Below are 26,786 nucleotides of genomic sequence, written 5' to 3'. Positions count from 1 at the left end.
GTTTAACTGCCTTTTTTAACAGAAAAAGATTTCACTGACTCTCATCTAGTGAATATCTACTGATTCAAACTAGCTAATTATTTAATTTGCATTTTCAGCGAGTAAGCCTACTCATTACAAATGCCTCACTAACTACTCTCTCCAGTACAGCATGCATCGCCCCTCCTCTCTTCATATGGTGCAAAGGAGAAGCCCAAAACTATGTTAATCTACCAGTAATAATTACATTCCAGGTGTAAGAAGCCCTTTCCTCCTACACAGCTGCCAGCAGAAAAAAATTTTCTTCCCCCTGCTGGTAGGAATCAAACTTGCACCTTCCCTGGCCAAGCTAGACCAGGCAATAGCATCCACGACTGACAGCCTGGAATCTCCAATGACAAATGAACTCTCTCACCAGGGTTGTGCTCCAAAACAAAAGAGCACTGGACTTGATAACTGCTGAACATGGGGGGACGTGTGTGGTATTGGGAGAGATGCTGTTTCTTTGTAAATGAATCAAATGTTGTTGAAACCAATGTTAACACTCTCAAAAAACTCTGTAATAATCCATTTTCATGATTTCAACCCACCAAACAATTAGGTTGGCTTAGCAATCCCTTGTTTGCATAGCTCCTATCCCTTGTTGCCCCCTGATAATACTGTATATCATTTTGATACTTGCTCACTGTTTTTAAGATTTCCTTGCTGACAAATTACTGCCATTTGCTAAAATCACTACAAAACAGGTCATGGTCAACTTTCAGACTTTGAATTCTCCCGAGTCAGATGAGTTGGCCCTTAGGGCTGGTGATGGCACTTCTCCATTTTTAAATCAAAGAGGGGGAGATGTTGGGGACCCCTGCTTTGTTAAGTCGAAGTCTCTCCATGTCCGGATAGCCCAAGGGGCTCGGCGTTTATGCAGAGACTCCTTTTCTCAGCAGGGCGCCTTCCTAAGCCTCCTGCCTCTCTTCCTGACTCATCTTTGAAGTAGCCGTCACAGAAACATGGCCTCTGGCTCTGAAACTGCCAGGTTTTCCTGTGTGATAATCAGGCAATGTCTGGCAGCCTGGCAGAAGCCCACCACCACATGTAAATGGGGCATCCTAAAAGCACCTATCAATTAAGGCTTTTGCCACAGCCCTCACAGTATAAATATCCTGGTTTCCCCTAATTAATCGGAGCTGAATCACTAAGACCTGGAGCCGAGCTGAGTCACTGAATAAAGAAGCTGTACCACTGAGTCTGACTGAGCTGAGTTCTGTGTCTTACTGCCTAGATCCAGTCTTCCCAGAGAGAACTGTCTCTTCGTAAGCCACGACTCATGGAGACCCTGCTTTCGCCATCCCGCACCTCCCCTCATGACCCAGCAGCTGATGGATCTCGAACCCAGAGGGAGTGCCAGGTAGATTGGGATGGAACCTGCCTGGAAATGCAGCGATCAGTAGAGTCGCCAGCATCCAGTAGTCGCGGAGCGCCTCAGCAATGCGGCGCACGGGACCCACTCCAGCGGAGCGGGAGAGACAGGCGCCAGCCAGCAGCTGGCGTTCCACAAGACCCACACACCCATAATAACAGACCACTGATTTCACCAAATAAAACTAATAGTAATAATATACCTGCATTTCCCTAAAAATCATGAAGCATTTATAAATACTTCATCAATGCCTGCTATGTTTAAACATCATATCCGTAACATTTCAGCACATACTATATAATACATACTATTTTAGCATTATATTCACATTTAGTATTATATTATCTGAATAAAACTCTTAACATGCTTAGATTACAAATAACAATACACAGCTAAGACATAATGCACTGAGAAAACAAGATACCTGGAGAGCAGTTAAGATATTGGCAAGGGCTTGTCCATAAGTGTCGTGGCAGTGAACAGCAAGAGCCCCTGGTGGAATTTCCTTCATGACACTTTCCAACATCCTCTTCATGCTCCCTGGAGTGCCCACTCCAGTGGTGTCACCCAAAGAGATCTCATAACAGCCCATGCCATACAATCTCTTAGAAACCTGTTGAAATGTAAAGTTCTATTAAAGAAATGGAAATGGAAGTTGAATCCTCTGACTCTTCAGTAGTCATCATCTAGAGTTAAAAACTACAACTAAAATAAGTTTGTCCATGGAAAATATACACTTCAGTCTTCTAGTACTTGTTTTTATGCATTAAATGTTAAGCATTATATTAAAATGTTTAATGAAATTGCTATCATTCACTTTGTCTAGTATTCAAATTTGTCTTAGAGTCATATCGACTTTGTATCTATCTATTCGTCTATGAATATGGGATCTGGAGAGATGATTCAGCAATTAAGAGTACCGATTGCTCTTCTGGGGGACCCGAGTTCAATTTCCAGCACCTACACGATGGCTAAAAACCATCCATGATTCCAGTTCAAGGGGAATTCAACTCTCTCTTCTGACTTCCATGGGCTTTGCCCAACATGGGTGCACTTATAATAATCATAAGCATAACATTAATGACATGTTGTGAAATGAAATAAATAAAAGTCACATGTAAAAATGTGGCACGTGTCATTCATTAACTTGTTTTTTATACCTGTACTTCCCTGGAGCCTGTTTTATGCCAGGCGTTGTGTTAGATACTTCTTAGGTTTTGAGATTAACGAGAAAGCAAAAATTGGTAAGACTCATGCTGTCCTGGTGTTTGGAGACAGGTGAGGACAAATGTTCCCCGATAGCATGGGAATATGCATAAATCAAGCTAAAATAAGAATTCGGAAACAAAGAAACAAGATCCTATATCATGAAGCAAAAATCATTGGCCTAGAGCTCTTCAAAAGGAAGGCATAAGTGCCTTGAGATAAAATAAGCTTGAAGAGGTTGAGGGAGAAGATTTGAGAAGCATTGAAGAACAGCACATGCAAAGGTTAGTGGGGTCCAAGTCACTGAAGTAGAAAAGGCAGAAAGCATTCCAGGGCAGGAGAAAGTCACTGCAAGACAGTGTCATGAGCAGAAAAACAAAACACCAACAACAAAAACAAGGAATATAAAGTATGAGGAAAGGTTAGAGTCTGTAAAAGTAATCACAGTTTCAAATAGTCATTTCAGAAAGGATGGTGTGATTTCACAAAATATATTAGAATGGTACAAACAGTTCTGGAACATGCCTGCTGATCCTGAAGCTTTAATACTTTAAATCTATCTCTTACATGAGGCTTCTTTGGCACCTCAATAATTTGGGGGCAGGTATTGAGTGCTCAGTTCTTCCAAGCTGGACCACAGCAACAGCAAGAAAAAACAGAGTGTGGTGTTTGGCAGAAATGGACACAGGTTTTGTAAGGCCCAAAGTTAGACCCTTTTGGAAATGCTCTTTAATAAAAGAATATACAGTGGTCTGTGCAAATTGAGAAGAGTCTTGGGTTGTTTCCAATGTAAGTGAAGGATTTCAGAATCTAAGCTCCATTATTTCATAATGTCCTTGCCTCTGTGAGCAAGGGCATTATTGAAATAAGAGATAATGAGACAGTTCTCATTTGAAAAATCTGCAGTAAGTTTCAGATATTTAAATGAATGTACAAAAGAGGAACTACTTTAGTTGAACTTAAAGTTTAACCTGCCTAGTTTTGGATTTTCTAATAATGTCATCTTTACTGTTTCAATGTCATGTGACTACATTTATGAAAATGCATAACCTTAGCAACAGGTTCACATTAAGATGCCTTATATACAAACCAGTTTCTGTAATAGTCTGATATAATCCCCAAAGTAGAGAATTTGGTGTTCATTAGTATGAATTAATGTTAAAGAAATAGAATACAACAAGCAAATTCAAAAATCTAATAAGCAGATTCTTAACGACTATAACCTATTGCTATACAGTTTCTGTCGCAGCAACAGCTTGGCACAGTCACAGAAATGACAAAGAAGCGGAGACGCTGCAGCTCAACCTGCAGTAGCAGAGCTGAGGTACTCAGGACACAAGGGAGCTGCCGAAGCACGCCAGACAGAGTGATGGAAAGTGGGGGCGCACTCCCTAGGCTGCAGCCCATGCAAAGAAGAAAGAACTTTTGCTCCTTCTACCTTTGAGCATGCGACTTATAAGACTCAATTGTCATTTATCTTTGGAAAGTTCTAGTCAACATGTAGGTTTGTATTAAGAATGAAATGACTAAATAAGGAACCAAACATGTCTTCAGTGATAATTTCCCAGTCTTTGCCATATGAAATTCAATAAATAGTACAGATAAGTATCTACTTAAAAAAATAATACACATTTTAGAGCAACCACAAAGACTGGAGATGTATCTTACGTCTGTGACTTTCTGTGGTGTGATGCTTCCTTCATATGGGCAGCCCAGAGCACAAGACACATACCTACGTTTAAAGCACAGAAAAATATAACAAATAATTTCAATTTTATAAAAGAAGAACTGACAAAGTGCATCAAGAAAATTTAAGTTGCACTCTTACTTTATCCTTCAAATAAATAAAAATTGTTTGTGAGTAATTTTAGCTAATTCATCTTATTAATGTATCTAATAACTATAATTTTATAATATTATTGATGATAGACAGTGAATAACATCTCATGAATCTGTAGCAACATATAATCAAAGTAGGAAACCCAATGAAATGGATATTTTTATTTAAATAGTTATATAATACTATATTTCAATATCCAAGTCTTTAGAATTATACAGAAATGGCAGTCAAAAATGTACGTCAATTTGGATGTTTGGATATCATTGGATACAGTCTGCAGTCTCATTAAGTATCCACCACCTCAGAGCTTATCCTTTTCTCTCATGGGTTTATCTAAACTATTCCTAACAGAAAAGCGTGTAGGGGGTTTAGAAAGTTCTAAATAAAGATAAGTTTCCTCAGCAAATTGTTTTCATTTAAAAAAGTAAATCTTTCCTCCAAAGACAATGATCCCTTTTCATTTGCAATCATTACGTTTTAAAAAAAGCTTGTTTTAGCTATTTTCAGCTTAACACCAATTCCACTCTATTGAACTATCCTCTGAGGATGTACAGCATAGTATTAATTCTGCATCATGTGGCTGAGGACCAGTGGTGAAGCAAATCACGTGGGTACAGAGGAGCAGTGGAGACACGGGCTGGAGATATAGTTCTTGGTTGAGGTTATAAAGGATTCCAGATAGCAAGAGTCTTTGAATTCGCACAAAGGAGATGGAGTTTGAGAAGATTCAAACCTATAAATTATTAGACAAGGTACTGACAAAATCAAATTTGTTTTAGAGAAATATAATGTTCAGAAAGTGGTAGTCAGAGGGCATGTGGATGCAAAAAAGAGAAAATATAATCACATTTGCCTTGATTCTAAGTTGTGATTCATTATAAAGTACATAATGAACTTTCTAACAGACTTTGGAGTAAAAGTCATTCATATTAAGTGGGTTAGTACACATTCATTGGCTCTAAAATGTAACGTAATTTTAGAGGTTTTAAACCATGAATAAAAGTTATGTTTGAGGAATAAAACAGTCAAGCAGTTTGATAAGCCCATCACACAATTCAAAAGATAATCAAGGAGAGAGGAGGTAAAAGCGACAGACTCAAGTATGTTTGACAGGATTCTTGCCTCACTCTTCCGCTACTATACTGATTCATATTTGTTAGATAATTTGTTTACATGTAACCAAGATACATAACAAACTATCTTTTGGGCGTGGCACTGGAGAAGTCCCTAAGGATGTAAAAGAGCAGTAACTACAAAACAACCACAGTGATTACAGCAATGTGCAAAACAAGTACATTGATCTTAAACCCAAAACATCTGGCTGTGACTAAATATGAGATCCAAGGTGACAAATTGTATATTATCCTTCTAAATGTATCCAATGTGAAAAATAAAGCCAGTAAATAACAATAAATTCAAAAATATACCAAAACAAACCTCTTAGGCACGTGCATCTTACTACTTGGTCATGACTAGCGCTTGTGGCTAACACTCAGCTCTCAACATGGATATTTCCACTCCATTCATTTTTTACTAGTTGACTCCCAGGTCTACAGTGCCCTAAGTCTTCACATTCCATTGTGTTTTACTTTTACAGGCTCATCATCAGTCTTGTGAGTGCCTGCTTCTTTGACCTCACACAAACCTAATACAATTGTCCTCAACTGCATTTCTTTACCTGGACTTTTAACACTCTTAAAGCAAGGGTTTTCAAATGAAGGACCATAAGAATCATGACAATCTCTTTTCACAAAAGCTCTAAGTGAAAATGCAGGCATGGTGGTGATATGTATTATCATCTCCAGGCATGGTGGTATGTGTTATAATCTCCAGGAATGGTGGTACATGATATAATCTTAGCATTTAGGAGGCTGAACTTGGATGATTACAAGCTTGAGGTCAGCCTGCGCAGTAGGACAGACAGAACTATAAGGCAAGACCCTGTCCTCCCCCTGTCCCTTACCCCACCAAAAAAATCTAAGCGAAGGCTATTTAGAATGACTGTGCAAGCACAGCGTATGTACAATAACTTCTGTTGGGTGCAAATTGTTCTGGTCTTATGAACACAGAATAACATGCAAATTTCTCATCATCCAGTTTCAATCTCCTGTTTCACACTGATGTTTAGTTATATCAACTTACTGGAAAGTATAAGCCTTTAATCAAACAGTATATATAAAGGAAAATAGGCTAGGAAATGGCTGATTTTTAGTTTCATGTGCCATATTTTGATGAATAATAATTTTAATTGTTCTCACTGGTCAAAATCTAGGCCTCAGTTTAATGATGGAAGTTAAAGAGGAAATTCTGTAGGCAGTAAGAAGCCCACTAGTAAGATGGTGCTATCTATCTAGATAGATAAGATGATAGATGATTGATAGATGATAGATAAATGATGATGATAAATAGATGATAGATAGATAGATGATAGATAGATGGATAGATAGATAGATAGATAGATGATTGATAGATAGATAGATAGATAGATAGATAGATAGATAGATAGATAGATGAAAGATAGATGATAGCTAGACAGATGACAAAGAATGATAGATAGATGATAGATTAAGTAGATGATAGATGGATGACAGATAGATGATAGATAGATGATAGATGATAGATGATAGATGAGAGATGATACATGATAGATAAATAGATAGATAGATAGATAGATGATAGATAGTAGATATATGAAAGATAGATGACAGATAGATGGCAGATAGCTAATGATAGATAGATAGATGATAGATAAATGATAGATGATAGATTAAATAGATGATAGATGGATGATAGATGATAGATAGATAGATAAAGATAGATGATAAATAGGTGACAGATAGATAGATAGATGATAGATAAATGATAGAGAGATGATAGAGAGATTAGATAGATAGATGATAGATGATAGATAGATAGATAGATAGATAGATACATACATACATACATACATACATACATACATAGATGATAGATGATATGAGTTTCTCAAAGGCAGACTGTCCAGAGGAAGGCATTTGATACATCAGTTGGAAGCAATAGAACCTGCTAGCAATTGTATATTTAAATACAGAGCTCTGATTACAGAGACTCATTATCATACGGTAGGGTCACAATCATATGACCCTAGACAGGGAGAAAGACAGAACACAAAAACTGTGGCACCTAAATTACATAGATAAGTTGGCTAACTCAGAAAGCAGGCTGCAAGTTCTAAGTAAATGTGCTGAGCTACAAATCATCTCATGAAGTAAAAATAGGGGGAACACAGCCCTTTGTAGCATCTGGGAAGGTTGCCATTTTTAAAGGCTGCAAGCTCAACAGAAATGAGCAACCAACTAAAAAATAATTGTATACTGGAAGAACTTAGAATTTTTTTTTGATTCATTTATTTTTAATTTATTTGTATAAGTGTTTTGGGTACATGTATATAAATGCACCCATGTTGTGAAATGCCCATGGAGGCCAGAAGAGGATGTTTGATCCCCTGGAAGTGGAGTTACGGATAGTTGTTAACCACCATGTGGATGCTGGGAACTGAACCCAGGTCTTCTGCAAGAGCAGTCAGTGCTTTTAACTGCTGAGACATCTTTCTTGAGTCCCTTGAAGAATTTCTTGAGTGTCTTTTACTAAAAAAAAAAAAAAAAAAATAGATCACTAATATCTATGATCTTTTGGAAACAAAACTAGGCATAGTTTTGGTTGGTATGGTTAATAAAGTAAAAAGGCAAAGTGAACAGTACATTTATTGGGGCTGGAGAAAATCTGCTGCCTTACCCTCCCCTAATTAATTATGTGTTAGTCACATTGTAAGAACAAAGCACAACTAAATTAAAATTTTGTATCTAAAAATGTTGTATCTAATAAAATTTTGCATCTAAAAGAAATCTATGATTTTGTATAGTTATTTAGTTGTTAGTTTGCCTTATTTCTTAGTCTCAATATTTCATATATTTATTTTCTAGAAAGTTGAGGAGAAGTAAAACAGGTTCTGCTAACAGATAATATTCTTGAATTTTGTAACCTTCTAAATAACAGAGAAATATTGGCTCCCAGGGGGGAAAAGGGCAGAAATAAACCTCAAGTTTTACCCAACTCAGATGTCAGAGGTAAGATTTCAGTCCGCATCATCCTGGCCATTTGCAGATTAGATTGTTCATGGTTTACATTTTGAGAAGAGTTTCTGAATGTTGATTTTATAACACACATTTATAAGTACTTAAAATTGTTAATATTCATACTTTAGTGTTGTTTCTTTTTTAAAAAATGTTATTTATTTTTATTTTATGTGCATGCCTATTTTATCTGCACATATGTAAGTGCACCTGTGTCATGCAATGCCCATAGAAGCCATAAGAGGACATTGGATCCTCTGGATCTGGAGTCATGGATGGTTGTTAGCTGCCATGTGGGTTCTGAGAGCCAAACTGGGCTTCTCTACAAGAGCAACAAGTGCTCTTAACCACTGAGCAATCTCTCCAGCTTCTTACATTTCTTTTTCATTGTAAACTGTCACAAAAAAAGAACATACAATTCTTATGACTTCATTAAGGAAAAAAATGGTATTGACTTTAAACAAAAAGCAGTACATTCTAAAAGCTTTATATGATACATTAGAATACTACTTCAATTTAAAATGTGTATGACCAGCAACAGATAATTCTTTAAATAAATAACACTGCTAAACATGATATAAAGCAATTACATTAATAACAAGATTTTATTTTTCTTACTCCTTGACCTGCATCAATTTGTATAAATAATAATAAATAATATATTTTTTAAAGCATGTGATATTAATGACATTAAAAATCAAGTACAAGGGATTGGAGAGATGTCTCAGCAGTTAAGAGTACTGACAGCTCTTACACAGGACCTGGATTCAATTCCCAGCACCCACATGACAGCTAACAACCATCTGTAACTCCAGTTCTGGGGCATCTGACTCCCTCTTCTGGCCTTTGAAGGCACTGCAGAACATGAGTGTACTTACACATATGCTGCAATACAATCAAACATATAAAATAAGAATAATATATTTTTAAAAATATATAAATAAAAATTAACTACAAAATGAACTTTTCATTTATATCTAAATATGTGTTTATGCTTCAGTGGTTAGCTGACTGCATTTTACATAATTAATTTGGTATGGCATCATTTACAGTGTTTCAGATATTATTTGTTATTCTGAACATGTATTAAAATATCTACATATCTGCATGATGTATGTGTGTTTGAGGGGAAGCAATTGTACAATAACCTTCACGACATTAATGAAAACTGTTAGATAGGCCATATAACCATCACCATTTCCATAAAAATTTAGATGTTCTCAGTAAGTCTTTATAAAATGCTCACTGTTTTTAAATCTGACAATTTTTTCCTTAATGAAGAGGCAAAATTTTTATGCAGTGAGTTTAAAGAGCATCTCAGATTTTTATTAGCTCATCTATTTAACATCGTAAACAAAGGTTAGAACAGTTACCATCTGCAAAGCAAATACTTCTACAGTTCTATGTTTCTTCAACTCTGCAATAAGAATTCTTTTCCTCTAAACACACTTCACATTTTGAAATATAAGGTTTTCTTTTTCCCCTTTCTTTTAAAGTTAATAGAGACAACACAACTTAGTTATACTTGAATTTGAATGTTTATAGTCTTTCCCTTTTAATTGTTTTTATATACTTGGCCTTAAAATGAATAATTTTTTAGTGCACATGGCATATATTACATATATTAACTTGGCTTCACAATTTTTAGCAAGTTCTTCACATGAAAAATACCAATTCCAATCACAAAAATCATGCAATATATTAAAAAAGTCATGTTAGAGAGTTATTGTGGGAAGATAAAAATGCTTGAAAATGAGAACATTAATGACGTAGTCCACCGTGTAGTACAGTATAGTCTGTCTACTCTGCCATACAATTTGGACTAAACTCCAATCATTGGAATATCCCTTCTCAAGGACAGACTTCTCTTTTACATTCTTTCTTTTTTTTTTTTTTAATTCGCATTGGTGGGGAACAAATCCAGGGCTTTTTTATGTGCTAAGCTAGTGTTCTATTACTGAAATTCTCTTTCTAATTCTGTTATTAATCACTGGATCATTCCTGCCATTATGACTCTGCTCACCTCAACTAAAGGAATTACAAGCTACAGCTGCATCTATTTCTGAATTGTGTGTTTGTCATGTAATGGAGTTCCGGACCACCAGGAAAGCCACTCAAATTCAACCAAATTGGAATTAGACAAATTTTTATTCCAAATAATCGTAGTGACCTCAGTGTACTATCCCAGGGCCAGCATGTAACCTGTGGTAACTTTCTAAACAGGGGAGGAAGTTTTCAAAGGTAAAAACCTTGCTGCTTCCTTCTTCTGGAATGTAAGGCTGCAAGGGAAGAGATTCCACTTCCCTCAGGGCCTAGTAATAAGCATGCACACTCAGGGAAACAAACAATAGTTAATCACCCCATGACAGTCACAAGACAGACGGTGTTTAGGGGGTGGAGGTTACATTTCATTGTTAAAGAGTCAGAAAAAAACTCGGCCTCTTCTAAGTAAACAGGGAAAGGCCCCTGGGTGGAGACACTGCTATCTGTGGTTAGCCATTACCCAGAACCAGGCTTCTGAGCGGAAAGAAGGGGGTCCTTGGAACTAAGTTAAACCTTAGGTCTGACTTGCCTGAAAAAAAAAATGGAAGCAGGGGTCAAGATGGAGTCACCTGCGCTAGTGCAGTTGTATTTGAATATTTATATAGCTATTAGAAAATAAGCTATTATCTTTCTTTGCTGACAAAAAATGGATAGTATGTCTTTCCATGTGTGGGTAAGGTTGCAACCCATGCTGCAACTGCTGGTCTTAAAAGCTATCAAAAGAAAGGAGGATTTTTTTTTCCTCTTTTTCCTTATATTCAATCATTACTGAGAGCCTCACATTTCCATCTCCACTGTCTGCTTCACTGTCTTCTAATGGTCTGCATATAACTTCATTGCAGGAGTCTTAAGACAGTAAACTAGAATAGAAATTACATGATCTTTCTACTCAAGCCACCATTTTTAAGTATACTTCTAAACTCCTGAGAGAGAAAGTGGGGCTTGTGGATCTTAGGACAGTTTTTCTCTCTGTGGACTTTATTTTAACATGGTCCCCTGGAATGAGAGGTAATAGTTCTGAAATGGGGAGAAAGTGGGTCCCCTACAGGGTTCTTAGTATCAGTCATAAAAGAATTTAAGAATGGACCCAAACAGAAACTTTTAAAATTTTATTAGAATCTTAAAGAAAAGTCCTCAGGGCAGGGGAGCTGATAATCTTGGCAGCTGCCTTGAGGAGGTGAATGGTGGGAAGAAGGTAAGAAGCCATGGAGCCATACAGGTTTAGCGCCTGTGAGGGAGGTCAGACTGGCTGACTCCCACATGGCTGGGAGAAGGAAGCTTTAGATAAAAAGTGAAGAAATACAAGGTGCGAGGGGCAGCCCAAAGCCTTAAGGAAAGCATGCTTAGTGGGAAAGTCATGAAGAAGAAAAGGAGAAATTAACATTACGCTTTCCTGAAGGAAAAGGCAGAAGGCATGAGCAATGCCTTTCTACCAGAAAAAGCTACATGAGGAGAAAAGGACCAGTATCTTAGGTAAGCCTTGTCTGACTCTCACCTCAAAGGGGAAAGGAGTTTATTCCGGAGCCAAATATGAGAGACCATGGCCCAGGAACACAGATTCAGGTTACCCCAAATTCCATGTTCCAGTGTGGTAACAGTTACCTTACATTTTTATAGTAACAGAGACAAGAAAAGTCATAAATCAAGACACTTTTAAAATACATTGGTGGATACATTCAGTAGATGGGTCACAGCAAAGGGGGGTTCATTCTACTATAGGTCTCAGATGCTATCTGATGACAGTCTTAGATTGGTGAGTGATAGAATGTGTGAATTGCAGAAGAGCCACAAGCCTCATTAGGGAAAGCCATAAATCGTTTAAAGTGTCTAACTGGCCGGCTTCCGTTAATTGGCAGCCTGGCCTTGCTCAAGCCTGGCTCTGCTCACCCCTTATCAGTTGGTCACTCCCAAGCCTGAGAGAAAGTGTTTGTGGAGCCCACCTGTCTCCTCTAGGGCCTTAGATAACACTCCTGCCAGTTTCTGGGGAAATAATCTTGAGAAGGAGACCCTCAATCACTCCAAGGACATCAAGCCCCAGCACTAACCCAACTCCCCACTAAGAGTAGTTGTGTCTCACAACCCTGGTATAACTGGCCCCTCCGTTTCTTTGTCTAGTTGTAGATGCTTGGTTCCTGTGGACAGCCTCTACCTCTCACTGTATCTTCTTTGAATAAAGGAAGATAGAGTCCTTGCCTGTTGCAGGTCTGGCTTTGGTGTCTTGTCTCCTACTCTTCTATCTTTCCTTTTGTTGTCCAAAATCTAACAGTGAGATCTGGATAATAGGATAATACATTCTAAAAGTTTTTTATCTGTTAGTCACAGGATGTTAGATCAGAAACAGAGATGGGCAAGGAGTGGCTGTTTAGGGAGCTAAAGATGGCCCAAGATAAATGATAATTAGGCTCTGGACCTGCAACATTCCAAACTCTCCACTCATTAAAATTCTAATCAGTGGATCAGCCTTGCCAGAGAAAGTCCACTTTGAAGACTGAAGGTTTTTATCTGGGGACTTTTATTCACAGCCGGCACTTACAAAAACAGATCTAATTTACATTACATTACATGTGAATTTGAGACATTTGGATAGCTGAGTGTTAAAGTGATACTTCCATGCTAGTTCCTCTGATCTTAATTAGATTGCGTAGTCCACAGGCTAGATACACAGTAGTAATTATTAATGACATTAATGAGATACAAGTGCATAGTGATTGCACTGATTAAATAAAGTATTAATATTATGCTGTATAATACTTTAATAAATGGTAGAGAATATATTATTTGAAAGAAAGATGATGCTAATGAGATGCTAATGAAATAGAATTAGGTTTCATAAGTACCCTCGTACTGGAATATTCATGTGCCTTGCAGACTTAATGACCTCTTCAAACCTTCCCAGACTCTCTTCAATGGAACAGTTGATATTCTTCTTGGTAAAAGATTCAGAAGCAGCACCAAAAACTGATATTTCAGTGGCTCCAGCAGCAACCTGAAAAATACAATTTAGAGAACTCAAGCTAACAACTTTAAAAGAGTTATAAATGCTAGCAGAACGTTGCTTGCTCTGTAATGACTACTCTAAAATATATAACAAGATTTCTCTCATTTTGCTGTATATACCCTTTAGAAACGGAAAAAATATTTTCTAGTAAAAGGAAGATTCCATAAACTACAACATTCTTAAGACTATGAGGCCATGAAACACAGTGGTGATGATCCAGTTAATTTTGTCTTTCAACAGGTTAAACTCAGTAACACTTTAATTCTAATTATGGAAAATACTTGTACCCAGTTAAAACATATGTTTTTATGAAGAACATTATTTTCAAACCATTTATTGAGAGAGCATAATAAATTATTTCTGTTTCTTTTTTCTATAATCCAACATAAAGTTTTCCAAATCGGTCATTTAGATTTTGCCCCCAAATGTCCTCTTAGTTCTAAATTAGCTTCTATTGTTTTGTGTCCTGAGCACTAAAGGTCTGTGAGCCTATGGCTCAAATCACATTGACAGTCTTTAATTCCAAAATCATGATTGAATCAGCTTCCCCCTAGGCCCCTTTTTCATGTTTATCTCCTCCCCTTGAACTTCTGAAGTGATGAGTTTTCAAGTCAGACCTCTCAGACACCCAGGTGTCAGACCTTTAGTTAAACTATCACTTCTAGTCTGCTTAGGTTTCACCGGGCTTCATCTCTGATTGTCTATTAATACATTGAGAAAAATGACATAATTCCTCCCACATTTAGAAAACATTGGTTTTCATTCCTCTGCCCCAAAGTGAATTTGGATCTCTAAAATAAAAATTTTATTTCATTAGACACCTTTTTCTTTATTGTTTGTTTTTTTGAGTCAAGATCTCACTGTAGTCCCAGCTGAACTAGAACTCCCTGTGTAACCCAAACCAGCCTGGCCTCAGAGACTCTCCTTCCCCTGCCTCCTGAGTGCTGGGACAAAAACGTATGTGCCAGTCAACCATGCCCAATGCCTTGTCCTTTATAATTTAATAAAATTATATCAAATCAAAGATAAATGATTCAAACAAAACCTACACAGGCAATATACAGATTAGAATCCTAAAGCCTCAACTTTGTGCAATAAAGTCTCAGAAAAGTTAGGAATATTCATTGACACAATAAATATCTATTGTAAAACCTTTGCAACAAACTCATGTAAACATAATACAGTAAGTTTTTACTTTAAAGTAACATGGTTCTTAATTAAATAATTTAAATACCTAAATCATACAGAACCACAAGAAATAAAAAATAAGAGGGATGGAGAAAAATCATTAGATTACTACAGTATTTACTCTGATTGGTCTACTGGTCTTATTAGCTCAGCTAAATGCCAGTGAAATTTAATATTTTGAGTGAATATAATTTGAATTATGTAAATAAATGTTAAATACATTTATTTTTATGTGTTTATGGATATGTTTGTATACACAGGATAATGACTCATTTCAGTGTGGGGGAGGAATCCACAGAATCTTAAAGCTGGTCCCAAAATGTTGAAAAAATATTTATTTCAGTAATGTTGATGATTATAATAATTGCATCAGGAAATGTTTAAGATGTGCCCTATGTTATCCATTTAAGGAGGAAGCACAAAATACATTTTAAAAATGTTATTCCAAATAGAGAATTGTATTTTTGTTGTTTGATTCTTGAACGGCTGCCCTGGAAGAACTGTATGGGAGCACTTTACGTTCCAGCCGTGCCATGGGATTGCTACAGGTTCCTGTTGGTTTATGAGCAGACTAGTTATATGTGAAGATTAATGGACTACATATGACAGCATTTTAACCTTGTAGACTACAAAACAAAAAGAGGCATGCCAGTTTCATGAAAAGCAGCAGCACACTTACAGCATCGTGGAAACCCTGAAGATTAGGTGTGAGGACAGGGTATCGAACTCCTGGATGTTGCTGGATGCCTCTCATCACTTCAGTGTGATCAGCCATCTTAAATACATACGTTATACATAAGGACAGAGCTGAGTAGTCTGTCAAATATATTATTAGCTTTCCAAGCAAGTTATGACTACATATGAAAACATATTGTATACAGTTTGAAATTAAGCTATTCCAATGTGGCTAAAGAAAAGTAGTTCTCAGTATCATAAATGCACAGTGACTAATTTAATTTATGTAACAAGATCTGATCGAATGAGTGACTAAAGAGAATCTGTATTTCTCCTGTTCTCTTGTGAACAATATTTATTCTCTTCCAATTATTTCATAGTTCAATGACCAAACACTCATGAGAGTAGGGAAACACTATGTATTTATTATAATAAAATAATTTTTAGAGGATGGTTTTTTTTTTTTTTTTTTTGGTCTTTTTGAGTCAGGGTCTCCCTGCAGCCCCAGCTGGCCTGGAACTCACTATGTAGACCAGGCAGGCCTTGAACTGACAGAGATCTGCCTGTCTCTGACACACAAGTGCTGGGATTAAAGGCGTGTGCCATCACACATGGCGTAGAGGATGAAATTTTATAATGTTTAGGAAAATATGAATTGTATGACTTTATTTAAATCATTTAACAATGCTGGGATCACAGTATGTTATGTTAGTGTAGATGTTCCAGTTAGTAATAATTACAATACTTTATACAGTGCGATCATAAAATTTTTCTCAGTTTCCATGAGTGAAGAACTGAATACAGTAAACACAGTGCTTGTCACAAAAGTTTAACCACAGTTAAGGATGCATTTTCTGAATCTACTAAAAATTAGATTTGAATTAAAGTAGTAAGTCCACAGAGTCAATAAACCAATGTCCTTAGTATAATAAACTAATAATCAGTTTATCTAGAAAAAGGACCATTGATGCATTATGAGAATCATATCATTAAACTATGGTGCTTTTGCTACATTCACTGCAGATGATGTCCTTTCCTGTGCTTCTCCTGGGCTAGAAGAGGACTATGTGTGAGCTGACGTAGATTGAGAAAGACATCTGTGATGTTACATAATAGACTTTCTGTGTCAATAGCTAAATAAAGAGTATATGAAACTGAAAGTACATAATGAATTGTGGTACAAAAAGCGTGTATAACGATTAGTACATAAACCATGAAAGCACGCCAGATGAGCTAGGAGAACACCAACCCAGACCAGTCTTCTCACAAAGAAATGGAGTGGAGGGCACTCCCTGTTCTGAAGTGTGTCCTGTCTCAGCAGTAGGGATTTATCTTCAGGTTCTGGGAGGCAATCAAGGGCTGTGCCAATGGTTTGTGTGTGGTAATCCCCCAGCATTGCTGTTTGTGCTCAGGATTGTTTTGGCTATTTGGGACCTTTTGTGATTTCATATGAATTTGGGGATTTTTTCTTTTTGTGCTTTGGTTCTAATTTTGTAAATAATGTCATGGGAATTTTTATTGAGATTGCGTTGAGTCTATATATTGTTTTTGGTAGGATGGTCATTTTCACAATGTTAATTCTACTAATCCATGAGCATAGGAGGTCCTTCCATCTCCACTTCCATCTCCAGGTATCTTCCTCAATCTCTTTTTTCAAAGTTTTAAATTTTTCATTGTACAGATCTTTAATATCTTTGTTCAAGTTTATTCCTAGATCTTTTTTTTTTTTGAGGCTTTTGTGAATGGAAGGGCTTCCATGTACTCTTTCTCCAATTGCTGATTATTAGTATATAGAAAAGCTACTGATTTAGGGTGAAGCAATCAATCCACCTTATTTTTTGATAAAGGATCTTTCACTGATTGGGCAAGACTAGCTGGCCATCAAGGCCTGTGATCCTTCTGTTTCTGCCTCTCAAGCACTGGGATTATAGGAACATTAGGAACATTTCACCATGCCCATGCTGGGATTTAAGCTCAGGTCCTCACATGTGCACCATATGCATTTTACCTTCTGAACTATCTCCTAAGTCCCCCTTTTTTTTTTTTTTTGAGTCCCTTTTAACACAGAAATTTTTATTCTAACACAATAAAATTCAAATACATAATAATTTGATATATGCTGAGGACTGATGGTAGGGAAATATTATGAATTATTGCTTTCAATAATTATATTTCTATAAGAACAGAAACCTTTGAGTGCACAGTAGAAACAGTACAACTCATAGCACACAGTGGCCATGAGTGTGAATGGAGCTGCTTCAGGCCCTTGTCCTTTGCATCCTGTGGTGAGACAGTACATACAAGGCAAAGTGGGCATGGCATGTGTTCGGAACCAAGACTGCACTGAAGTTGTGGAATGCCTCACAGTCAGGCGTTACCAGAGACACCTCACATTTCTTACGTGTTTGATTTTTAAGTAATTTTTGGTCTTTGTGTGTTCAGGAACCTTTTGCTCTTGCCAATTTTTTCCCCAGTCTCCACATTCAGCTCCACAGTCCCACAAGGGTTCAGGATCCATGGTTAAAGAAACTTTGGTCTAAAAATACAAACCTTTGATATTTGAGTCTACTACCTTTAGAAGCAGCAGGGACAGGAGTAGTATTCACTTACACTACAATTGTGTGCCATTTTACACAAGATCACTCATTGCAAAGACATGATTGCACTTTAGTGATAGAATCACCAAAAGGAATTAGGGAAATGGCCACAGAAGGAAGGACTGAGATTCCCTTTCAATGTGTCAAATGTGAAGATCATGATCAATCAATATTTGGGTTGATATATCTGACTTATGGTTCAAGTTGACTTTGTGTGAAGTTTCATCTTCAGGAAAAATGATTATCACTCAGGATATGATATAGAAATAAATATATAGAAATAAATATCTAACATACTGTAAGCTTCAAAACCCAAAAGAAAGCTGGAATTTGAGGATTTACTCATATATAAGCAAACAGTGATGATGTTACAGTCCTTCACTAATAATATATTAATGAAGTTGTGATAAAAACACAAGTGAAATCCAAAGAAAAGCAGTTCTTTTTCATTAATAAAAATAGTCACATATAATGAGCCTGGCTAGAAAATACTACTAAGAAAACATCATCAAGATATTCTGGTAAGATATGGTTTTATTATAATAAATAGGATAAAGCTGGTTGCAATTAAAGGTATAAAGTCTTGCTTTTTTTTTAATCTTGGAGAATTTATGATACAGTTCAATCCTGATCATATCTTTTAAGCACTACTGTTTAACTGTTATTTAAACAATGGAACTATTCCTTTGTATTACAGGAATCTGGCTTAATTCAACATATCTTTAAGGTTTGCCTGGGGCATCATGATTGGATTGGCAGTGCTGTTTTGTCTTCTGGAGATGTGGACATGGCCATGCCTCTTTATGCCTTGCCAACAAAACAGCCCACAATGCATCTGCATCTGGGCATGGATTCACATAATCTCAAGATTTGTGCAATTCTTTGTAAGAATTTAAAGACATGCATGGAATCACAGGCTGTAATTAGAAGGATTGTTAATTGCAATTGACTCATAATATGATAAATTGCATGTATTATTTAGTCACCCTATTAATCTGAGAGCTATAATGTTTCTGAAACTATTAGGCTTTCAACATTTTACCTGGGAAACTATTTAAATACTCTTAATTCTCCAAGATAATACCTATGATATCAAATAATGCACATGAATAACAAGTAATAAACAAGGACAGAGGTTTTTCATAAGAACTCAAAACTGTATTGGAAGATTCATTGTTTTGTAAATAAGCGATTGCCTTTACATTATGGGAATTCAAAAACTAACATATTTAGAAATATTGTTGGACTTTAAAATAAAAATTTAAAATTCATTTGGATATTCAATATTTGCATATCTACATTTCTTATATATCTAGCATTAGTGTGTAGGAGAATTAAGCAGTTGCAGTAATGTAATGCTCAGGGTAAAAAGGGAGGACACACAAGGCACATGCATGTGTGTTTGTTTCTGTACAATAAATGTATATTTATTTCATCAAAATACAAGTACCCCAAACACAAAATAATACCATAACATGTGATCAGAAATTCCAAGAACTTAGATAAGAAAATATTTTTCTTTGAAACTCAAGTTATTAATAACAATGTCATGTATCTATGATATACATTAATGAGGTCAAATTTAAATAACTCAGGAGCATATTTTTTTAAGAGAGGAAAACTATTGATAGAATTTGAAAGTATTCCAAACTTTTCATAGGGCAAAATTATTCATATATGTCTATTTTATAATACATCATACTCTTTATTTTACTGTTCATGGAAAGGGCTTAATAGTCATAAACTTAAACATTTAAGCTATTTAAATGAAAGTTTCTCACAAATGTTTATGATACTCAAAACTTCATGTACTTTTTAAACTGAGTAAAAGATTGGTCATCAGGATGATAACAAACTTTATGAAAGGACAATGTTTGATGCGGTTTGTGGACATCACAGCAATGATCCAATACATCTTTGTGCTATTCGGAAAATGAGAGAATTTTATTGTGTAGTGAGATGAAATATAAGTTGTAGCTGTCAGGGTTCACATCTGGGTAAGGTTGATGATTACCTTTCTCTGCCAGTAACATGCATAACACTTTCTACTGCTGTGAAAAGTAGCCAGCAGAAACGAAGCTTCAAGGTAAGACCAGCTAGATCTCTCATTCGTTTTGTGAACTAGGTATGTAATGTCTTCAACAATAACACCTTACTGTCAAACTCTGGTTATAAGCAAGTGCAATGGCAATAGCCAGTATTGTTTGAGGGTCACCTCCAAAACAGGGAATCCATTCCTGGCACTGGAATTCTCATACAGGTTAGTTGCACATATGAATCCACAGCAGTTATGGCAACATGTATAAGAACTGTAGAAATTCAAGTCAGACAAAGATCTGGTATGGATGGGCAAAGTGAACATGAAGCACAGCCTTAGCTAAGGATCTACTGGTAATTGACAGAAGCTAGAAGCTTGAGAATCAGTTTTCCTTACTGTGTGACACCTGTTAGGTTGATCAGAATCTGAAAGATGGAACCACACCCAAGAGCATTTAGGATACACAGATTAGACTCAGGAGACCTTTCCAAAAATGATAGGTAATGACGGGAGCATGAAATTAGGGGAAGGGAGAAGGGGAGAGAGAGGGAGGGAGAGAGAGAGAGTGAGAAAGAGAGAGATAGACAGAGAGAGAGATTCTCCTATAAGGGTCTTTAAGGGATACAAAGAAGAATTAGCATGACATTTATTTCTCTATATTCCTATGCTGTGTTCTTATGCTGTGAATACAACACAGATTTTACAATTCCAAAATTTCTTCTAACCTTCAAAAGAATTGGTACAAATATTCTCTTACACTATATATATGAAATACGGATCAGAATATATTAAACATTCTATTTTACCTTACCTTAAAATGGGCACTCTATAGTTGAGCTGAGTATGTGTTTATAATGACCACAGTATTTGGCACCAGAAATAAGCAAATAGTTGAAAAGAAACAAATTTTAAATGTGTAGAATTTGCTAATGTATGAAAATTCTTCTAAACATCATATATGGAAAGGTTTGAGAAATCAGTTTTAAGAATTTTGATAACATCATAATTGTGTACAGTGTACTGCCTCCCACTAGCCTCTGTCATCCCTGCTCACTGACACCCCTTTATTCTTCCCAGCTGGCCCCTCCTACTACCATGTCTCTCCTCTCCAATCCCTTCCCTACCCTTCTTCCATTATTTATATTTCTTTTCTGTTTCCTTTCTTTTCCTATCCTCCCTCTCTCCCTCCCTCCCTCCCTCTCCCCCTCTCTTTCTTTCTTTCTTTCTTTCTTTCTTTCTCTCTTTCATTTCTTTCTTTCTGGGGCCTTGTGCAGGCAGTCACAGCTGCTGTGTATTTATGATTACAATGGCTATGTGGTATCCACAAGACAGTGCCCTCCCTTTTGGTTCCCATAGACTTCCCAGTCCCTTTTCCTCAATATTCTTTAACCACAGAGTGAGTGATATAGACATCCCTTCTGGAGCCAAGCACTCAGCACTCACTTATTCTCAGAACTTTCATCAGCTATGGATCTCCATTTTAACAGGTGCTCATTACCAAAAAGACAGTTTTCTGATCAAGGCTAAGAGATACTCTAAGCGTATGAAAATAAATATTTAGAAGACAATTTAACTATATGTGCATTTAGCTAAACATCAGAAAAAATTCTCCATGTTATTCTCAACTTCTAGAGTATATTTTTCCCAAGGAGCAGACCTTAAATCCAATCAGCAAACAATTGGTTATCCCCTAAACATTCATACCACTATTGTACCAGTTGTCATATCTTGCCAAGTAGTTCAGTATTAAAGCATGCTAGACCACCCCTCATTTTTTATGGCTCTTTCCTTGCTACATGATCTTCATAGACACTCCCTGAAACATAAACATATCTATTTCAAAATCAGAGCCTTAGAATTATATATAAAAGAGGAGTTTTGTCTTTCTGGGTCAGGGTCACTTCACTCTGTATAATGTTTTCCAATTCCATCCATTTATTTTTTCACAGCAGGTTTCATAATTTCATTTTTCATAGTGATGACTAGAATTCCATTTTTAAATGTGCTACATATTTATTAATCATTCACCACATGATAGCCTGCTTAGGTTGGTTCCATTTCTGATTTATTGTTAATGGGATCATAATGAACATGAATGTGTAGGTACCTTGTTTGTATGGCATAGAGTCTTTTGAGTATATGCTCAGGAGTAATACAGCTTGGTCATATGGCAGGTCTATTTTTAGCTTTCTTAGAAAATTCCCACTGATTAACATAGTGACAGGTTACACAGCCACTGGTAATGAATAAGGGTTTTCCCTTTCTCCACATCTTCAACAGCATTTGTTCTCATTTATTTTCTTGGAGATGGACTCTCAAAGTAGTTCAATTTACTGTTACCTGATGGCCAATGAGGCTGAACACTTAAAAAATATTTATTAGGAGAGTGGCTCTTCTGGCATTCATCTGACACTAAGAACTCAACAGACTGCCTGAAGAGTGCCTTGATCTGGCCTCCACATGGTGGTGACCTCCCCCAAATCCTGCTGTACCTAACCCACTAACTGGGATTACTTGAGTCCCCTCCCATGGCAACAGGACAGACCTCTGCCCTAGGGCAAGGTTAGGTTCAGACTTTAGCAAACAGCCTGAGGGTGGCTGTTCTAGCCCCCATCTGGCTTAGATTCTGAGAACTCACCAGACAGCCTGAGAGCATCTGATCTGGCATACACCTAGTATAGGGCCTGAAAAGTCAGCAGACTGCCCAAGAGTGCCAAATTGGCCTCCCCTTAGGGAGCTTCCCAAATTGTGCTCTGAGTAGCCCCTAGTAAGAGTCCAAACTTTAAAAGAAAGCCTGAGTGTAGCTGACTGGAGGCTGGCTTGGGATTCTGTAGGAACTCCTGAGTAGCTGATCTGAAGCCATCAGCTCCCTCCAAAATAAAATCTGAGAAGACCTGAATCTTAGATCAACCAGCTCTACAAACTTAATAAGAAAACAAGTAATGCACACCAATATTACAAACAGAAGCAAACCTCAACAAGAGTCGATTTTCTTTCTTAAAAATTATTTTATTTATTTTTATTTTATGTGTATGAGTGTATTGCCTGCATATATGTGAGTACACCCGTGTTGTACGATGCCATGGAGATCAGAAGAGGGCTTTGGATTCCCTGGAACTGGAGTTAAGGATGGTTCATAACCACCATGTGGGTGCTGGGAATCAAACACAGGTCCTCTGCAAGAGCAGACAGTGTTCTTAACCACTGAGCCATCTCTCCAGCCCCAAGAAGAGCTGATTCTCATACCAGAATCATAAACAACAAAAGAAATTCACATGCCAAAATCACAATGAAAAAATAATAATATGGAAAATCAAAACAGCATGTTTCCATCAAACTCCACCAGTCCTATAGAAGAATTCTACAAGGAGAACCCCCTAGAGATAACCCAGGACGCTGAATTTAAAAGAATAGTCATAAACACGATCAAGGAATTAAATGAATTTAAAGAACTCACAAAAAAATCAAAGAACTAGAAGAAAATAGGGATAAACTTTTGAATGAATTCAAAAAAGAGATAGAAACATTGAAGAAAACTTAGGCTGAAATGAAGAAGGAAATGAAAAACTCAATAAGTAAACTTGAAACAACAAGAGAAAGCCTCATCGCTAGAGTGAGTGAAATGGAAAACAGAATATCAACACTAGAGGATAAAGTTGAAGAATTAGACCACTCAAGCAAAGACTATAAAAATTAAAAAAACAAAAAACACAGGCATGGAATATGCAGGAGATATGGAACACCATGAAAAGACAAAATCTATATATCATAGGCATAGAGGAAGGAGAATTTCAGGTTAATGGTATTGATCAGATCTTAATCAGGATTGTAGAGGAGAATTTCCTAAAATTAAGGAAAGACATCATCATAAAAATAGAAAAAGGACATAGAACACAAAATAGTACCAGAAAAGAAACTCCCCATGGCATATTATAGTAAGAAAACCAAATGTACAGAACAAAGAGAGAATACTGAAAGCAGCAAAAGAAAAACACCAAGTGACATCCAAAGGAAAGCCCATCAGAATTACAGATAACTTATCAATACAAACTATGAAACCCAGAAGAGCCTAGAACACGATATTGCCAGTTCTGAATGACCATAGATGCCAGCCCAGAATACTTTTAAAAATTTATTTTATGTATATGAGTGTATTGCCTGCATGTATGTGAGTGCACTTGTGTTGTGCAATGCCTTGGAGGTCAGAAGAAGGCATCAGATTCCCTTGGAACTGGAGTTAAGGACAGTTTTTAGCCACCATGTGGGTGCTGGGAATTGAACTTGGGTCTGCTCCAAGAGCAGTGAGTACTCTTGACCACTGCCCCCCCCAAGAATACTTTACCCAGCAAAAATGTCTATTTTAGTTAAGGGGGGAAGAAAACTCTTCCATCACATAGTCTGAACGAATACATGTTCCCCAAACCAGTCCTTCAAAGAATATTTGAAGCAATACAAAGAATGGAGAAAGGAACAACTATACCCCAGGAGCAATGAAAGAAATTTAATAAAGGTATAATTGTGGAAACACAAAATTAGACAAAGAATGTGAATAGTGAGCAAAACGATGGCAACCAATACACATCTTCCAATAACAACTTTAAATATCAATAGACTAAATACAATCAAAAGACACAGGCCAGTTGAATGGATTAAGAAACAAAATCTATCTTTTTGCTGTCTACAAGAAACCTATCTCATCTTCAAGGACAGGAACTACGTTAAGGTAAAAGAATGGAAAAGAATATTTCAAGTAAATAGCATCATTAAGAAACAAGCAGGGGTTGCAATTCTCATATCTGGCAAAAAACTTCAAAATAAAATTAATCAGAACAGATAAAGAGGGTCATTTCATTCTGATCAAAGGAACAATTAACCAAGAAGATATTACAATCCTGAACATATATGCACCAAACTGTGGTGCACCCAAATTCATAAAAACAACAATACAGGACTTTAAAACACAGACTAATCCCATTTCAGTAATAGTAGGGGACTTCAGTACCCCACTGTCTCCATTAGACAAGTCAACTGGACAAAAAATTAACAGAAAGACATCTGAACTAAATGATACCATACAACAAATGGGCCAAAGAGATACCTTCTGAATATTTCACCCAAGCACCAAGGAATATACTTTCTAATCAGCACTCCATGGAACATTCTAACAAATTAACCACATCCTATGGCAAAAAAAAAAAAAAAAAAAAAAAAAATGCTGAAATAATTCCATGCATTCCATCAGGCCACAATGCAAAAAAGCTCAAAATCAACACTGGAAGAAACCTTAGTAACTACACAAATCCATGGAGATTAAACAACACACTCCTGAATGCTGAGTGGGTCAAAGAAGAAATTAAGAAAGAAAGAAAAATATTCTTGGAATTCATCAAAAAGGACAATAAACACAAGGTCACCTCTGGGACACTTTAAAAGTAGTCCTAAGAGGGAAGTTTATAGCTCTAAGTACCTACATAAAAAATATCAGAAAGAACACAAATAAATGACTTACCATTGCAATTCAAGACACTGGAAAGGCAAGAACAAATTAAATCGAAACCCAGCAGAAGAGAAGAAATAACAAAAATTGAGGCAGAAATAAATGAAATAGAAACAAAGAAAACAATACAAAGAATCAATGAATCTAAGAGATGGTTCTTTCAAAAGCTTAACAAGATAGACAGACCTTTAGCCCAGTTAACCAAAAGAAAGAAAAAACAAATTCAAATCAACAAAATCAGAGATGAAAGGGGAAACATTACAACAGACACCCAAAAGATCCAGACCATTATTAGGGAATATTTGAAAAACCTATATGCAACTAAGTTTGAAAACCTAAAAGAAATGGATGGATATCTAAAATCATGGGAGCCAACAAGGTTAAGCCAAGAAGAGATTAACAGTTTAAACAGACCCATAACATATAAGGAAACCAATACAGTAATACAAAGCCCCCCAACTGAAAAAAGCCCAGGCACAGATGGATTTACAGCAGAATTCTACAAGACATTTAAAGAAGACCTCTGACCAATACGACTTAAATTACTTAGAATGACAGAAACAGAGGGAGAACTCCCAAACCCATTCGATGAAGCCAGCCTCACTCTAACACCCAAACAAGGTAAAGACACAACCAAAAACAAAACTACAGACCAATATACTTAATGAACATAGACACAAAAATTCTCAACAAAATATTTTCAATCCACATACAGATGTACATCAAAAAGATCATTCGTCATGATCAAGAAGGCTTTATTCCAGAGATGCAGGAATGCTTGAATATACACAAGTCAATAAACATCCTCAATCATACATATAAAAGACAAAAACCACATCATCATCTCAAAAGATGCAGAGATGGCTTTTGAACAAAATTCAGCATGCATTCATGATAAAAGTACTAAAGGAAATTGGACTGGAGGGAATACAGCTCAACATAATTAAAGCAGTATACAACAAACCCACAGCCAACATCATTCTAAATGGAGAAAAACTGGAAGCATTCCCATTAAAATCAATAACCAGATAAGGATGTCCACTATCTCTACTCCTTTTCAATAGAGTCCTGGAAACTCTTGCTAGAGCAATGAGAAGGAAGAAGGAAATTAAAAGTGTACTAAATGGAAAAGAAGAGGTCAAACTATCACTTTTTGCAGATGATATGATAGTATACCTAAAAGATACCAAAAGTTCCAC

General features: G+C 36.5%; 1 protein-coding gene across 2 annotated transcripts in view; it reads right to left on the bottom strand.

Moving 5' to 3' along the window:
• The window catches only part of Hmgcll1 (3-hydroxymethyl-3-methylglutaryl-CoA lyase like 1), a 228,034-nt gene that overhangs the window by 96,286 nt on the left and 104,962 nt on the right, over positions 1-26,786 (bottom strand). Inside the window, exons 4-7 of one of the 2 annotated variants that reach the window (XM_008846121.1) lie at positions 15,460-15,555; positions 13,432-13,580; positions 4,268-4,331; positions 1,818-2,006 (exon numbers count right to left, since the gene is read on the bottom strand). In XM_008846121.1, the coding sequence (XP_008844343.1) occupies positions 1,818-2,006; positions 4,268-4,331; positions 13,432-13,580; positions 15,460-15,555 (498 nt within the window). The remainder of the gene's footprint in view (positions 1-1,817; positions 2,007-4,267; positions 4,332-13,431; positions 13,581-15,459; positions 15,556-26,786) is intronic. The other variant, XM_008846122.1, reaches the window with a different exon arrangement.

The sequence above is a fragment of the Nannospalax galili genome, unplaced genomic scaffold (assembly GCF_000622305.1).
Source record: "Nannospalax galili isolate Female #2095 unplaced genomic scaffold, S.galili_v1.0 scaffold522, whole genome shotgun sequence".
Classification (NCBI taxonomy): Eukaryota; Metazoa; Chordata; class Mammalia; order Rodentia; family Spalacidae; genus Nannospalax; species Nannospalax galili.
Note: the sequence above shows the minus strand (reverse complement) of the source record. Positions and strands in the feature narration are given on the sequence as shown.